Source organism: Triticum aestivum, chromosome 2A (assembly GCF_018294505.1).
Source record: "Triticum aestivum cultivar Chinese Spring chromosome 2A, IWGSC CS RefSeq v2.1, whole genome shotgun sequence".
Taxonomy (NCBI): Eukaryota; Viridiplantae; Streptophyta; class Magnoliopsida; order Poales; family Poaceae; genus Triticum; species Triticum aestivum.
The window spans coordinates 698,721,534-698,737,990 of NC_057797.1; the positions used below are offsets into that span (position 1 = coordinate 698,721,534).

The 16,457-nt window shown below is 40.4% G+C and overlaps 1 protein-coding gene across 1 annotated transcript in view; it reads left to right on the forward strand.

The window, feature by feature from the left end:
- The window catches only part of LOC123191873 (E3 ubiquitin-protein ligase RNF14-like), an 82,141-nt gene that overhangs the window by 883 nt on the left and 64,801 nt on the right, over positions 1 to 16,457 (forward strand). The window contains exon 2 of the mRNA XM_044604440.1: positions 263 to 529. Coding sequence (XP_044460375.1) covers positions 263 to 529 — 267 coding nt within the window. The remainder of the gene's footprint in view (positions 1 to 262; positions 530 to 16,457) is intronic.

Below are 16,457 nucleotides of genomic sequence, written 5' to 3' on the forward strand. Positions count from 1 at the left end.
TCAATTCAGAAACGCATGAACAAATTCTTTCTATATATTAGGCTTAATATTATCATGTTATATCTTGTTTTCTATTCCCAAAAAAGGAACAAAATGTGTGAAGTTGTTATTATTCTATAAATTCAATATGACAAGCATTTGGGTACATGTTTGAGGAAAAACATGTTACTCCTTTCCTATCATGTTTCTTCTTATTCTGACTTGCACAGGTTCGACTTTGTTCCCTTGTATAATAAACTGACTTTAATTATGAATCAAATAGGTTCAAACTTCATCAAACTCCCATGCCAACACTTGTTCTGTGTGAAATGCATGGAGACCTTATGCAAGATGCATGTGAAGGAAGGTAGTTTGTTTCAGTTGGTATGCCCGAACACCAAGTGTAATGCTTCGATCCCACACTATTTATTAAAGAGGCTTCTTAGCAAAGAAGAATTTGAACGTTGGGATAGGCTTGCTCTTGAGAAAGCGTTGGACTCAATGGCATACATGGTTTACTGTCCAAAGTGTGCCATAGGCTGCATGGAGTGTTTGACAAAAAACTACCAGTTTAGGGGTTCGCGTCCCACAGAACTACCACTTTTTTTAAAAGTGGTCGAACTACCAAAAAAACGTAAAAACATGACTAAAAACTACCAGGTTGACTGAATGGTGGTTTTGACCATTTTAACCGTGATTCTGACGTGAGTGGCCCACTTGCCAGGTGGGCGGCCCGGCTAACAGCTAACGGCGCGCACATGGGGTCGTTAGAGCCGCTCGTCGGTCGCACCTGGTCGGGACCAGGTCATAACCTGGCCGACCGGGCCGCTCGTCCCCACCAGCTCTCCCGCTCTCCCCCGAGCTCACTCCTCTCTACTCTCCTCTGCTTCTGTTTCTTCTTCTCGCGCTCCGGCGATGCCACGACCATGCCGTCGTGGCCGAACAGCAACGAGACGTCGGACGATGATGACGAGTACATGAGCGAGTTCAGCAGCATGCAGATGGAGTACTTTGTAAGTCAGCTCAGTCTATCCTCTCCCTCTCCTGTCTGTTCTGTTCTAGGGTTAGGGTTTGAAGATATTTGAGATTTTTCCATTTAAGTTGATATATGTGAGTTTTTGTTGATATAGATATGCTTTTGCTTTTGCAGCAAACTCCTGACAATGTGATAGACCCTAGTTTCTGTTTGCTTGTGACTGAATCTGACAGAAGGTGCATCCTGCACAGGCAGAGGGCGGGCAAGTTTGTGGCATTTGAAGGCACTGACACTGCTAGGAGATTCATAGGATGTGCTACTAAGGTAATGGACCAAGTTGTTGTGGATTTGATTATCTTGAATTTCTGCTATGTAGTGGAAACAGAGTGTTTAGTTGTTGTTTTTCTGAATTTTCCTTAAGTCTGAAAACATTGGTATGTCTGAATACTGTACTTGTAGTAAAGAGCACTGGAAACATATGAAACGTATTGATGTATTGTATTTGTATTATATAACTAACTAGCTACTGTAGCTATTTTTATAATTATTATTTATGATTTGTTATTCTGAATTTGCTTGTTCACTATAAATTTAAATTGATTTTCAGGATGGTGTGAATTGTGGTGTTATGGAGTGGGTAGATGCCCCCTGGCCTGTAATTCTACAAAGGTGCTTAAGCAAGCTCTGGGATATGTATCATGAGCAGAACCTTGGTAGAGCCCAGGATAATGAGGCTCATGGGATAGAGGTTGCAAAACTGCAGAAGGGGCTTGATTCTCTGGCAAATCAGTATGGCCAGCTGGTGGATGATGTGTCCAAGTTGTTTGATTATGAGGATGGAATCAAATCTCATGACATGGATTGCACAAGCCAGGCAATCAATGAATTGAAGGAGAAGAAGAAGCAACTTGAGGAGCAGGGAAAGATTGAGCTTCAAATGGAGAAGCTTAAGCTCAAGAAAGAACAAAGGTGCATCCTTCAGAGTCAAGCTGATATAATCCAAAACACAAGGAAGGCCATGAAGGAACTAGAGGTGGAGAAAGATCTCCTTAAAGATCAGAATAAGAAGATAGAGAATGTCGTTGCTGAGATCCTTAAGGTTGGTCATGGGTGCAAGGAAAAGCTGGACAAGATAAAGAAAGTTGTGATGGAGGAGTGAAGTGGTAGCTGTGGATGGTAAGTATATATGAGGCCTATATATATAATTGGCCTAGGAATGATCAGTCTGATGCAAATATGCTCTGATCTACCTATGAACTACCTTTGAACTACCTAAGAATTGTAATGGGTTCAATTATCTAAGTCTGATGCAGTTTATTTATGTGTGTTGTATCATAAGTTCTTGCTGAGATTTGTTTACTTTATAAATTGCTTCATCACAGGTTCAGACAAATTCAGAGAAGTTTGGAGACATTTAGTCTCCCAAGATAGCATTTAGTCTTACATAGATAGCACATGGACACTGAAATTGTTCAAAGACACTTAAACTGACAGAACTGAATCTCACTGAGATTGCAAACACCCTGATAAACAGACAGAACTGAATCTCACATAGATCTGGCGATAACTGTTGTAACCGAATCTGAAACTTACAGTTTCAGATTGTTAGGCCCCTGCCCTGCTATGTGACCTGACCATCGCACCTCTTGCTTGACTTGAGTGGTAGGTGGCAGCTCTGGCACCTCCTCTTCGTCTCCATCGATGACGATGATGGGAGGAGGACGTCGGCGAGCCAACAGTGCTGGTGGGGCGATGATCTGCAGGTCCTCGTCGTCGTTGCCCATAGTAGTTCGAGCTGTAGCTTGTGTTGGAGGGACATAGCGGTGGGCTGCCCACCGTTCCCTCTGCCCAGCATTGCTGGAGTCCGCCTCCTTCATTGCCCACACCAACTTGTTGATGGGCATTATACCCTTACCTGGGGTTGCATAGCGCTGTTCCATGCGCTGCTTCTCCTCAGTCGTCGCCTTCTTCCTCACCTCTTCTGATGCATCCACGAGCCCTTGTGCGTTGCTGTATCTCATGGCAATCTTCATGTAGTCGAGGAAGAGGTCTTCGTCGCTGCGAGCTGACCCAAAAAGCATGGCAACTGATGTCTACTACACAACCTTCTTCTTGTAGATGTTGTTGGGCCTCCAAATGCAGAGGTTTGTAGGACAGTAGCAAATTTCCATCAAGTGGATTTTGACCTAAGGTTTATTAATCCATAGGAGGCGTAGGATGAAGATGGTCTCTCTCAATCAACTCTGCAACCAAATAACAAAGAGTCTCTTGTGTCCCCAACACACCCAATACAATGGTAAATTGTATAGGTGCACTAGTTCGGCGAAGAGATGGTGATACAAGTGGTATATGGATAGTAGGTAAAGGTATTTGTAATCTGAAATTATAAAAACAGCAAGGTAACTAATGATAAAAGTGAGCGTAAACAGTATTGCAATGTGTTGAAACAAGGCCTAGGGTTCATACTTTTGCTAGTGTAAGTTCCCTCAACAATACTAACATAATTCGATCACATAACTATCCCTCAACATGCAACAAAGACTCACTCCAAAGTCACTAATAGCGGAGAACAAACGAAGAGATTATGGTAGGGTACGAAACCACCTCAAAGTTATTCTTTCCAATCAATCCGTTGGGCTATTCCTATAAGTGTCACAAACAACCCTAGAGTTCGTACTAGAATAACACCTTAAGACACAAATCAACCAAAACCCTAATGTCACCTAGATACTCCAATGTCACCTCAAGTATCCGTGGGTATGATTATACGATATGCATCACACAATCTCAGATTCATCTATTCAACCAACACAAAGGACCTCAAAGAGTGCCCCAAAGTTCTACCGGAGAATCACGACGAAAACGTGTGCCAACCCCTATGCATAGGTTCATGGGCGGAACCCACAAGTTGATCACCAAAACATACATCAAGTGAATCACGTGGTATCCCATTGTCACCATAGGTATGCACGGCAAGACATACATCAAGTGTTCTCAAATCTATAAAGACTCAATCTGATAAGATAACTTCAAAGGGGAAACTCAATTCATTACAAGAGAGAAGAGGGGGGGAGAAAACATCATAGGATCCAACTATAATAGCAAAGCTCGCGATACATCAAGATTGTATCACCTCAAGAACACAAGAGAGAGAGAGATCAAAGAAAATAGCTAGTGGTACATACCCTTAGCCCCGAGGGAGAACTACTCCCTCCTCGTCATGGAGAGCACCGGGATGATGAAGATGGCCACCGGAGAAGGATTGCCCCCTCCGGCAGGGTGCCGGAATGGGTCTAGATTGGCTTTCGGTGGCTATGGAGGCTTCTGGCGGTGTAACTCCCGATCTATTGTGCTCATGGATGTTTTTAGGGTATATGGAGATATATAGGCGGAAGAAGTACGTTAGGGGGGCCACGAGGGGCTCACGAGGGTGGAGGGCGCGCCCAGGGGGGTGGGCGCGCCCCCTACCTCGTGACCTCCTCGCAAATCCCCCGACGTGCGCTCCAAGTCTTCTAGGCTTTTTTCCTTCCAAAAATGAGTTCCGTGAAGTTTCAGGTCAATTGGACTCCGTTTGATTTTCCTTTTCTTCGAAACCCTAAAACAGGGTAAAAACAGAAACTGGCACTAGGCTCCGGGTTAATAGGTTAGTCCCAAAAATGATATAAAAGTGTATAATAAAGCCCATAAACATTCAAAATAGTAGATAATATAGCATGGAGCAATCAAAAATTATAGATACGTTGGAGACGTATCAGCATCCCCAAGCTTAATTCCTGCTCGTCCTCGAGTAGGTAAATGATAAAAACAGATTTTTTGATACGAGTGCTACTTGGCATAATTTCAATGTGATTCTTCTTAATTGTGGCATGAATATTCAGATCTGAAAGATTCAAGACAAAAGTTCATATTGACATAAAAATTTTAATACTTCAAGCATACTAACTAAGCAATTATGTCTTCTTGAAATAGCATGGCCAAAGAAAGTTCATCCCTACAAAATCATATAGTTTAGTCATGCTCCATTTTCGTCACACAAGAATGCTCTCATCATGCACAACCCCGATGACAAGCCAAGCAATTGTTTCATACTTTAGTAATCTCAAACCTATAAACTTTCACGCAATACATGAGCGCGAGCCATGGATATAGCACTATGGGTGGAATAGAATAATGAGGGGGTTATGTGGAGAAGACAAAAAAGGAGAAAGTCTCACATCAACGAGGCTAATCAATGGGCTATGGAGATGCCCATCGATTCATGTTAATGCGAGGAGTAGGGATTGCCATGCAACGGATGCACTTAGAGCTATAAATGTATGAAAGCTCAACAAAAGAAACTAGTGGGTGTGCATCCAACTTGCTTGCTCACGAAGACCTAGGGCACTTGAGGAGGCCCATTGTTGGAATATACAAGCTAAGTTCTATAATGAAAATTCCCACTAGTATATGAAAGTGATAAGATGAGAGACTCTCTACTATGAAGATCATGGTGCTACTTTGAAGCACAAGTGTGGTAAAAGGATAGTAACATTGTCCCTTCTCTCTTTTTCTCTCATTTTTTGGGCCTTTTCTTTTTTTATGGCCTTTCTATTTTTTTGGGCCTTCTCTCTTTTTTTATGGCCTTTCTTTTTTTATTCCTCACTTGGGACAATGCTCTAATAATGACGATCATCACACTTCTATTTATTTACAACTCAATGATTACAACTCGATACTAGAACAAAGATGACTCTATATGAATGCCTCCGGCGGTGTACCGGGATATGCAATGGACCAAGAGTGACATGTATGAAAGAATTATGAACGGTGGCTTTGCCACAAACTATGTCAACTACATGACCATGCTAAGCAATATGACAATGATGAATGTGTCATGATGAACGGAATGATGGAAAGTTGCATGGCAATATATCTCGGAATGGCTATGGAAATGCCATAATAGGTAGGTATGGTGGCTGTTTTGAGGAAGATATAAGGAGGTTTATGTGTGAAAGAGCGTATCATATCACGGGGTTTGGATGCACCGGCGAAGTTTGCGCCAACTCTCAATGTGAGAAAGGGCAATGCACGGTACCGAAGAGGCTAGCAATGATGGAAGGGTAAGAGTGCGTATAATCCATGGACTCAACATTAGTCATAAAGAACTCACATACTTATTGCAAAAATCTACAAGTCATCAAAAACCTCGGCACTACGCGCATGCTCCTAGGGAGATAGATTGGTAGGAAAAGACCATCGCTCGTCCCCGACCGCCACTCATAAGGAGGACAATCAAACAACACCTCATGTTTCAAATTTGTTACATAACGTTTACCATACGTGCATGCTACGGGACTTGCAAACTTCAACACAAGTATTCCTCAAATTCACAACTACTCAACTAGCATGACTTTGATATTATTACCTCCATATCTCAAAACAACCATCAAGCATCAAACTTCTCTTAGTATTCAATACACTCATAAGAAAGTTTTATTATTAATCTTGTATACCCAGCATATTAGGATTTTAAGCAAATTACCATGCTATTTAAGACTCTCAAAATAATATAAGTGAAGCATGAGAGTTCATCTATTTATTCAAAATAAAACTACCACCATGCTCTAAAAGGTATAAGTGAAGCACTAGAGCAAATGACAAACTACTCCGAAAGATATAAGTGAAGATCAATGAGTAGTCGAATAATTATGCAACTATGTGAAGACTATCTAACATTTAATAATTTCAGATCTTGGTATTTTATTCAAACATCAAGCAAAGCAAAATAAAATTTCATTCTAATAATGGCAAACATCATGTGAAGAAGCAAAAACTTAGGATCAACCGAAACTAACCGATAATTGTTGAAGAAGAAAGGTGGGATGCCAACCGGGGCATCCCCAAGCTTAGAAGCTTGAGACTTCTTGAAATATTATCTTGGGGTGCCTTGGGAACCCCCAAGCTTGAGCTTTTGTGTCTCCTTAATTCCTCTCATATCACGGTCTCCCTAAATCTCAAAAGCTTCATCCACACAAAACTCAACAAGGACTCGTGAGATACATTAGTATAAACCATTGCCAAAACCTTATCATACTCTACTGTAGAAAATCACTAAAATTATTATTCAACATTGCATACTAAATGTCTCTGCATATTTAATAGTCCTATCCTCAAATAGAATCATTAAAGAAGAAACATATGCAAACAATGCAAACATAACAGCAATCTGCCTAAACAGGATAGTCTGTAAAGAATGTAGCAACATCCGTACTTCCCTAGCTCCAAAAATTATGAAAGAAAATTCCCACTGTATTAAATTTATCAGAGCTTAATATGCAAAAGGTTTCAACATTTTATCACATTCTGACTTTTCTAGGGAATTATTGCAACAGCGGTAAACTTTCTGTTTTCAAACAGCAACATGAAGACTTGTAACATAGGCATAGTAAAGGCTATCAATGCCACTTCTATTGAAATAAAAGATTCAAAACAATGTTCTAAATAACAGCAAAAAAATCTTAACAAAATAAATCGACGCTCCAAGCAAAACACATATCATGTGGTGAATAAAAATATAGCTCCAAGTAAAGTTGCCGATGAATGAAGACGAAAGAGGGGATGCCTTCCGGGGCATCCCCAAGCTTAGGCTTTTGGTTGTCCTTGAATATTACCTTGGGGTGCCTTGGGCATCCCCAAGCTTAGGCTCTTGCCACTCCTTATTCCATAGTCCATCGAATCCTTACCCAAAACTTGAAAACTTCACAACACAAAACTTAACAGAAAACTCGTAAGCTCCGTTAGTATAAGAAAGCAAATCACCATCATAAGGTACTGTAATGGAATCATTATTTATTTATCTTGGTGTAATATCTACTGTATTCCAACTTCTCTATGGTTCATACCCTCCGATACTACTCATAGATTCATCAAAATAAGCAAACAACACATAGAAAACAGAATCTGTCAAAAACAGAACAGTCTGTAGTAATCTGGATCAAACATATACTTCTGGAACTCATAAAATTCTCAAATAAATTTCTGTACCTGAGGAATTTATCTATTAATCATCTTCAAAAATAATTAACTAAATATCACTCTCCAAATAAAAATGACAGCAGTTCTCGTGAGCGCTAAAGTTTCTGTTTTTTATAGCAAGATCAACAAGACTTTCCCCAAGTCTTCCCAAAGGTTCTACCTGGCACAAACATTAATTAAAAGCATAAAACCACATCTAAACATAGGCTAGATGAATTATTTATTATTAAACAGGAACAAAAATTAGGTAACAAAAATAAAGTTGGGTTGCCTCCCAACAAGCGCTATCGTTTAACGCCCCTAGCTAGGCACGATGATTTCAATGATGCTCACATAACAGATAAGCATTGTAACATAAACAGAGCATCATGAAGAATATGACTAGCACATTTAAGTCTAACCCTCTTCCTATGCATAGGGATTTTTTGAGCAAACAACTTGTGGGAACAATAATCAACTAGCATAGGAGGGCAAAATAAGCATAACTTCGAAACTTTAAGCACATAGAGAGGAAACTTGATATTATTGCAATTCCTACAAGCATATATTCCTCCCTCATAATAATTTTCAGTATCATCATGAATGATTTCAACAATATAACAAGCACTTAAACCATTCTTTTCATGATCTACAAGCATAGAAAATTTACTACTCTCCACATAAGCAAAATTCTTCTCATGAATAATAGGGAGCAAACTCAACAAAATAACTATCATGTGATTGAAAATTAAGATCAAGATGACAAGGTTCATTGTTATTATTATTGTTTAAAGCATACGTGTCATCACAATAATCATCATAGATAGGAGGCATGCTTTCATCATAATAAATTTGCTCATCAAAACTTGGGGGACAAAAAATATCGTCTTTATCAAACATAGCTTCCCCAAGCTTGTGGCTTTGCATATCATTAGCATCATAGATATTCAAAGAATTCATACTAACAACATTGCAATCATGCCCATCATTCAAATATTTAGTACCAAACATTTTATAAATTTGTTCTTCTAGCACTTGAGCACAATTATCCTTTCCATCATACTTACGAAAGATATTAAAAAGGTGAAGTGTATGAGACAAACTCAATTCCATTTTTCTATAGTTTTCTTTTATAAACTAAACTAGTGATAAAACAAGAAACTAAAAGACTCGATTGCAAGATCTAAAGATATACCTTCAAGCGCTAACCTCCCCGGCAACGGCGCCAGAAAAGAGCTTGATGTCTACTACACAACGTTCTTCTTGTAGACGTTGTTGGGCCTCCAAGTGCAGAGGTTTGTAGGACAGTAGCAAATTTCCCTCAAGTGGATGACCTAAGGTTTATCAATCCGTAGGAGGTGTAGGATGAAGATGGTCTCTCTCAAGCAACCCTGCAACCAAATAACAAAGAGTTTCTTGTGTCCCCGACACACCCAATACAATGGTAAATTGTATAGGTGCACTAGTTCGGTGAAGAGATGGTGATACAAGTGGTATATGGATAGTAGATAAAGGTATTTGTAATCTGAAATTATAAAAACAGCAAGGTAACTAATGATAAAAGTGAGCGTAAACGGTATTGCAATGTGTTGAAACAAGACCTAGGGTTCATACTTTTGCTAGTGTAAGTTCCCTCAACAATACTAACATAATTGGATCACATAACTATCCCTCAACATGCAACAAAGAGTCACTCCAAAGTCACTAATAGCGGAGAACAAACGAAGAGATTATGGTAGGGTACGAAACCACCTCAAAGTAATTCTTTCCAATCAATCCGTTGGGCTATTCTTATAAGTGTCACAAACAACCCTAGAGTTCGTACTAGCACTACAAAAAAAAAATACACTTCCGTGATGATACGTGTTTGTCACAGTAGGTTGCTTTTTTGTCATGCATGTACATCCATGAAAAATTTATGACAGAATCAAGATAGTCATACCTGTGCTGTCGTAGAAGTGTTCCATGACATTACCAAAATTATCATCATGGAAGTGTCCACTTCCATGATGATAAATCACGTGTCACAGAAGTGCTTTCGTCAAGGGTGACCGACATGTGGCATCCACCATAACAGAACGTCGTTAAGCTATCGAGTCGGGTTTTGGATCCGATAACCCGTTAACAGCCCCGGCCAATGGGGATTTTCCACGTGTAAAATCATCATTGGCTGGAGGAAACACGTGTCGGCTCATCGTTGGGACAGATGTCAACCACTCATTGGACGGAAGGCGCCTATGATACGTCGACACGTGGCATGGCCCAACAGAGGCCCATTCCTGTGAAAAGGCCAGCCCGTTTGACTTGGTTAAAAGCTGGCGGGCCGGCCCATGGAAAGCCTGTTAACGGCCTGTTCGAATATAGCCCATTTACAGCCCGCTAACCCAAGGCCCGTTACACCCTATCCGAATTAGGCCCAGTAGCGTCATCTGGGCCATCCAATATGATTCCAGACCGTTTTCACTTCTGGCCCATGTATGGCCCATGACGTCTTTCGGCCCATATGAGGCCCTATGTAACTCTTGGCCAACTAACGGCCCGTGGTAAAACTGGGCCGTAATGAACAGTGTATCACTTTACACCCATTAACGGCCCGTGGTGAAACTGGCCCATAATGAACAGTGTATCACTTTATACCCATTAACGACCCGTTATTCCATTGGGCCGTTTCCAGCCCATGTTATCTTTCGGCCTTCTCAGAGCCCATTTATTCTTGGGCTCATTTCCATCATTCGTTTACTTACGGCCCGTTACTGTCATTTTCTGCTTGTGGGCCAAATTCAGCCCGTGGTTACAGTTGGCCCGTTTGTGGTCCATTAATATGTTGGGCCGATTTCATAGTGTCATCAAATACGGCCTATTAACGATGGCCCGTTATGGTCAGCCCATGAACAGACGATTCCAACTCTAGCCCGTTTACGTCCATAATGCGGTCTGTTTGGCCCATGTTTGGCCAATCGATTATACGGCCCGTATAAGGCCCATTGATAATACGGCCCGCAGAAGGCCCATTGTTTCTACGGCCCATAGAAGGCCCATTGTTTCTACGGCCCGTAGAAGGCCCACTATTTCTACGGCCAGTAGGAGGCCCAGTGTCACTACAGTAAATATTAGCCCATGGTTATTGTGGCCTAGTTTTAAAAAATAGGTTATTGCAGCCACTGGCTAACCACAGAAAAAAACTGTAATGACTACAAGCAAACAAATAAACAAGACAACAAGGAAATAAATAAGTAAGCAACTAACGCTAGGCTATCACGGCTATTACACATATTACATCCACTGGGCATCAAAGTTCACCACCAGTGCAAATATAGGGAACAAAGCAGCATATCATATACACTGGTTGTCAAAGTTGGGGACCAGCGCAAATAAACGCCGCAACAAAACAAATCCAGAACTGAAACCACTTCAGAAGATCTCAGGAAACAATATCCTGGGAACCCATAATGCTGGCAAGATGCTTAGCAAGCTTATTAACTTTCTCTTGTTTGGCGCTTAAATCCTCCAGCGCTTGCTGTTGCACCAGAAAATATGCATCTGAATTCTACAGGGACTTCCTCAGTCCTTCAGCTTCCTGTCACAACACATCTGATCGATGTCTTTCAACTTGAAGTTGAGACTCAAGAAGATGAACTGATTCAGGCAGCGAGTTCGAAGAGCTTGTGCTAGCAGTAGTGGCCAATAACTCGAACACTACATCAAGACATGACTTTTGGGTTCCCTCACTGTCGTCAAGATAGTTTTTATCAGCTTTCTTGGAGATCAACAGGGATGTCTCACTATCTTGAACCTTATCTGCATTACTTCCTTTACCATTGGATAACGCGGTACTGTTCTCCAATATTTTGTCCGCATTCTAAAAGAGAAACAAGCAGACACATCACATGTTTACCATGTTGTATATGAAACTCATTTTGGTAAATGAGTTCAGTAGTAAAGTGGACAGGATAACAGCATGACACAAACATATATCTATGTACCATGGTCACTTTATGGTGTATACCATTCTAGTTTTTGTTGCCAAATCAAGATAGAGACACAGTTCAAATAATATTTGTTCAAGACAAAGCAGAATAGACATAATATAAGTGTGGGTAACTATAGAGCAATAACAACACTTGTAATGTGCATGACATGAGAACATAACTGTTTATTCAATTGAAACTGAAATCAACATAGAGCAGGTTACAACAGCAAACTAGTTAAAGAAACAGGTTTAAAACATACCTATTGCGCCATTGGAGTTTCAATTCCATCCTTCAAATTTGAAAATAGTTGGTATGAGTAAATACAGTCATGCAAGAGAAAAGGAGTATGAACTATAGCTACAGAACCTGACATGAGAACAAATCTTCTTCTCCTTTAAGCGTTGAGTTGGGATTCGGAGTGGTGGTCCTCGTGCTTTGGGCACTGCAGTTCCCTCACTAACTGCTCGTGTTTGGGTGCTCTGTGGTGGAGACGGTGTTGTGTCAACTGGAACTGGGTTACTATCTGCCGGGGTTGGGGTTAGAAGGGGTGCTAGTTCTCTGTCCAACTGGGTAGGGGTACAATCTGCGAGAGTCTGGGTTATGTGTGGTGGATTTGGTCCTTGGGCAAGTACAACCTTGGTTCTATCTGCATCAACTGCTAGCATTATCTTTTCTGAAGACCGTGTTGTTACTCCCTTAGATACTGCCATCACGCTCTCCAATTCAAATGGCTGATAAACAAGAAAAGTAATTGAAAGTATAGACATTGTATGATAGACATGTGCAATGGATAGTGGGGAATAAAAGAGGGCATGAAATAATTCATATTTATGTTGCCTAACCAAACAGGATAGCATGACACAATTTCACATATATGATGGCTAACTAAACAGGATAGCATGACACAATTTCACATTATGATGGCTAACTAAAAAAGATGGAAATACATAGTTCAAAATATGAGACTATGTAAACAGGATGACATGACATAACTATATAATGTGTTTATTAAATAGGTTGGCATGCCATAATTCACATACATTCACGGATAGAATGCCATAATTCAAAATATGATGACTGTAAACACTAAACATGGTGAGATGATATAACTATATGATGTCTTTATTAAATGGGTTGCCATGCCATAATTCAGATAGATGATGTGTATGTACTATGTAAACATGATGGCATGATATAATTCAAATATATGATTTATATAGTAAGCAAGTAAGCAGATGGCAATCCATATATGATGTAAAAACTAAGCAATGCAGGACAACATGCATGACATGGGTAATATAACCCTGCCAAGTTTGAGCATAGACCTCAGGGGGAAAATAGGACTGGTCATCAGTCTCTGAATCCTCCTCTGAGGAGCTCTCTATAACCAGCAAGATGTCTGCTTCAGCAGGTAGCATTGTCTGCTCTGAATACCTTGTTTTCACTCCAGATACTTCCATCACCTCTTCAAATGGCTGATACACAGGAAGAGTAGTTGAATATACAAATGTTGTCGCCAAATGGAACACGTAATACAAAAAATGATAGCATGATATAATTCACATACATGATGATTGGCTAAACAACATGGCATTGCATAATTCACATATATAATGCCTTTGCAACAAGATAGCATTGTATAATTCACATATATAATGTCTTGCAACAAGATGGCAATGCATAATTCACATATATGGTAATTAGACACTGAACATGTGGCATTCACACAAAGCATGGTCTACGAGGGTACGTGGACAACACTCTCCCCTCTCGTTGCTATGCATCACCATGATCTTGCGTGTGCGTAGGAAATTTTTGAAATTACTACGTTCCCCAACAGTGGCATCCGAGCCTAGGTTTTATGCGTTGATGTTGTGCACGAGTAGAACACAAGTGAATTGTGGGCCATATAAGTCATACTGCTTACCAGCATGTCATACTTTGGTTCGGCGGTATTGTTGGATGAAGCGGCCCGAACCGACATTACGCGTACGCTTACGCGAGACTGGTTCTACCGACGTGCTTTGCACATAGGTGGCTGGCGGGTGTCAGTTTCTCCAACTTCAGTTGAACCAAGTGTGGCTACGCCCGGTCCTTGCGAAGGTTAAAACATCACCAACTTGACAAACTATTGTTGTGGTTTTGATGCATAGGTAAGAACAGTTCTTGCTAAACCCGTAGCAGCCACGTAAAACTTGCAACAACAAAGTAGAGGACGTCTAACTTGTTTTTGCAGGGCATGTTGTGATATGATATGGTCAAGACATGATGCTAAATTTTATTGTATGAGATGATCATGTTTTGTAACTGAGTTATCGGCAACTGGCTGGAGCCATATGGTTGTCGCTTTATTGTATACAATGCAATTGCGCTGTAATGCTTTACTTTATCACTAAGCGGTAGCGATAGTCATGGAAGCATAAGATTGGCGAGACGACAACGATGCTACGATGGTGATCAAGGTGTCGTGCCGGTGACGATGGTGATCATGAAGGTGCTTCGGAGATGGAGATCACAAGCACAAGATGATGATGGCCATATCATATCACTTATATTGATTGCATGTGATGTTTATCTTTTATGCATCTTATCTTGCTTTGATTGACGGTAGCATTATAAGATGATTCCCGACTAAATTATCAAAGTATAAGTGTTCTCCCTGAGTATGCACCATTGCGAAAGTTCTTCGTGCTGAGACACCACGTGATGATCGGGTGTGATAGGCTCTATGTTCAAATACAACGGGTGCAAAACAGTTGCACACGTGGAATACTCAGGTTTAACTTGACGAGCCTAGCATATAACAGATATGGCCTCAGAACACGGAGACCGAAAGGTCGAGCGTGAATCATATAGTAGATATGATCAACATAGTGATGTTCACCATTGAAACTACTCCATCTCACGTGATGATCGGACATGGTTTAGTTGATTTGGATCACGTGATCACTTAGAGGATTGGAGGGATGTCTATCTAAGTGGGAGTTCTTAAGTAATATGATTAATTGAACTTTAATTTATCATGAACTTAGTCCTGGTAGTATTAGCATATCTATGTTGTAGATCAATAGCTCGCGTTGTTGCTTCCCTATGTTATATATATGTTCCTAGAGAAACTAAGTTGAAAAATGTTAGTAGCAATGATACGGATTGGATCCGTGATCTGAGGTTTATCCTCATTGCTGCACAGAAGAATTATGTCCTTGATGCACCGCTAGGTGACAGACCTATTGTAGGAGCAGATGCAAACGTTATGAACGTTTGGCTAGCTCAATATGATGACTACTTGACAGTTTAGTGCACCATGCTTAACAGCTTAGAATCGGGACTTCAAAGACGTTTTGAATGTCATGGACCATATGAGATGTTCTAGGAGTTGAAGTTAATATTTCAAGCAAATACCCGAGTTGAGAGATATGAAGTCTCCAACAAGTTCTATAGCTAAAAAGATGGAGGAGAATAGCTCAAGCAGTGAGCATGTGCTCAGATTGTCTGGGTACTACAATCGCTTGAATCAAGTGGGAGTTAATCTTCCAGATAAAATAGTGATTGACAGAATTCTCTAGTCACCATCACCAAGTTATTAGAACTTCGTGATGAACTATAGTATGCAAGGGATGATGAAAACGATTCCTGAGCTTTTCATGATGATGAAATCGATGAAGGTAGAAATCAAGAAAGAGCATCAAGTGTTGATGATTAACAAGACCACTAGTTTCAAGAAAAGGGCAAAGGGAAAGAAAGGGAACTTCAAGAAGAACGGCAGGCAAGTTGCTGCTCAAGTGAAGAAGCCCAAGTCTGGTCCTAAGCCTGAGACTAAGTGCTTCTAGTGCAAAGGGACTGGTCACTGGAAGCGGAACTGCCCCAAGTAATTGGCGGATAAGAAGGATGGCAAAGTGAACATAGGTATATTTGATATACATGTTATTGATGTGTACTTTACTAGTGTTTATAGAAACCCCTCAGTATTTGATACTAGTTCAGTTGCTAAGAGTAGTAACTCGAAACGGGAGTTACAGAATGAACAGAGACTAGTTAAGGGCGAAGTGATGATGTGTGTTGGAAGTGGTTCCAAGATTGATGTAATCATCATCGCACACTCCCTATATTTTCGAGATTAGTGTTGAACCTAAATAAGTGTTATTTGGTGTTTGCGTTGAGCATGAATATGATTTGATCATGTTTATTGCAATACGGTTATTCATTTAAGTAAGAGAATAAATTGTTGTTCTGTTTACATGAATAAAACCTTATATGGTTACACACCCAATGAAAATGGTTCATTGGATCTTGATTGTAGTGTTACACATATTCATAATATTGAAACCAAAAGATGCAAAGTTAATAATGATAGTGCAACTTATTTGTGGCACTGCCGTTTAGGTCATATTGGTGTAAAGGGCATGAAGAAAATCCATACTGATGGGCTTTTGGAATCACTTGATTATGAATCAGTTGATGCTTGCGAACCATGCCTCATGGGCAAGATGACTAAGACTCCATTCTCCGGAACAATGGAGCAAGCAACAGATTTGTTG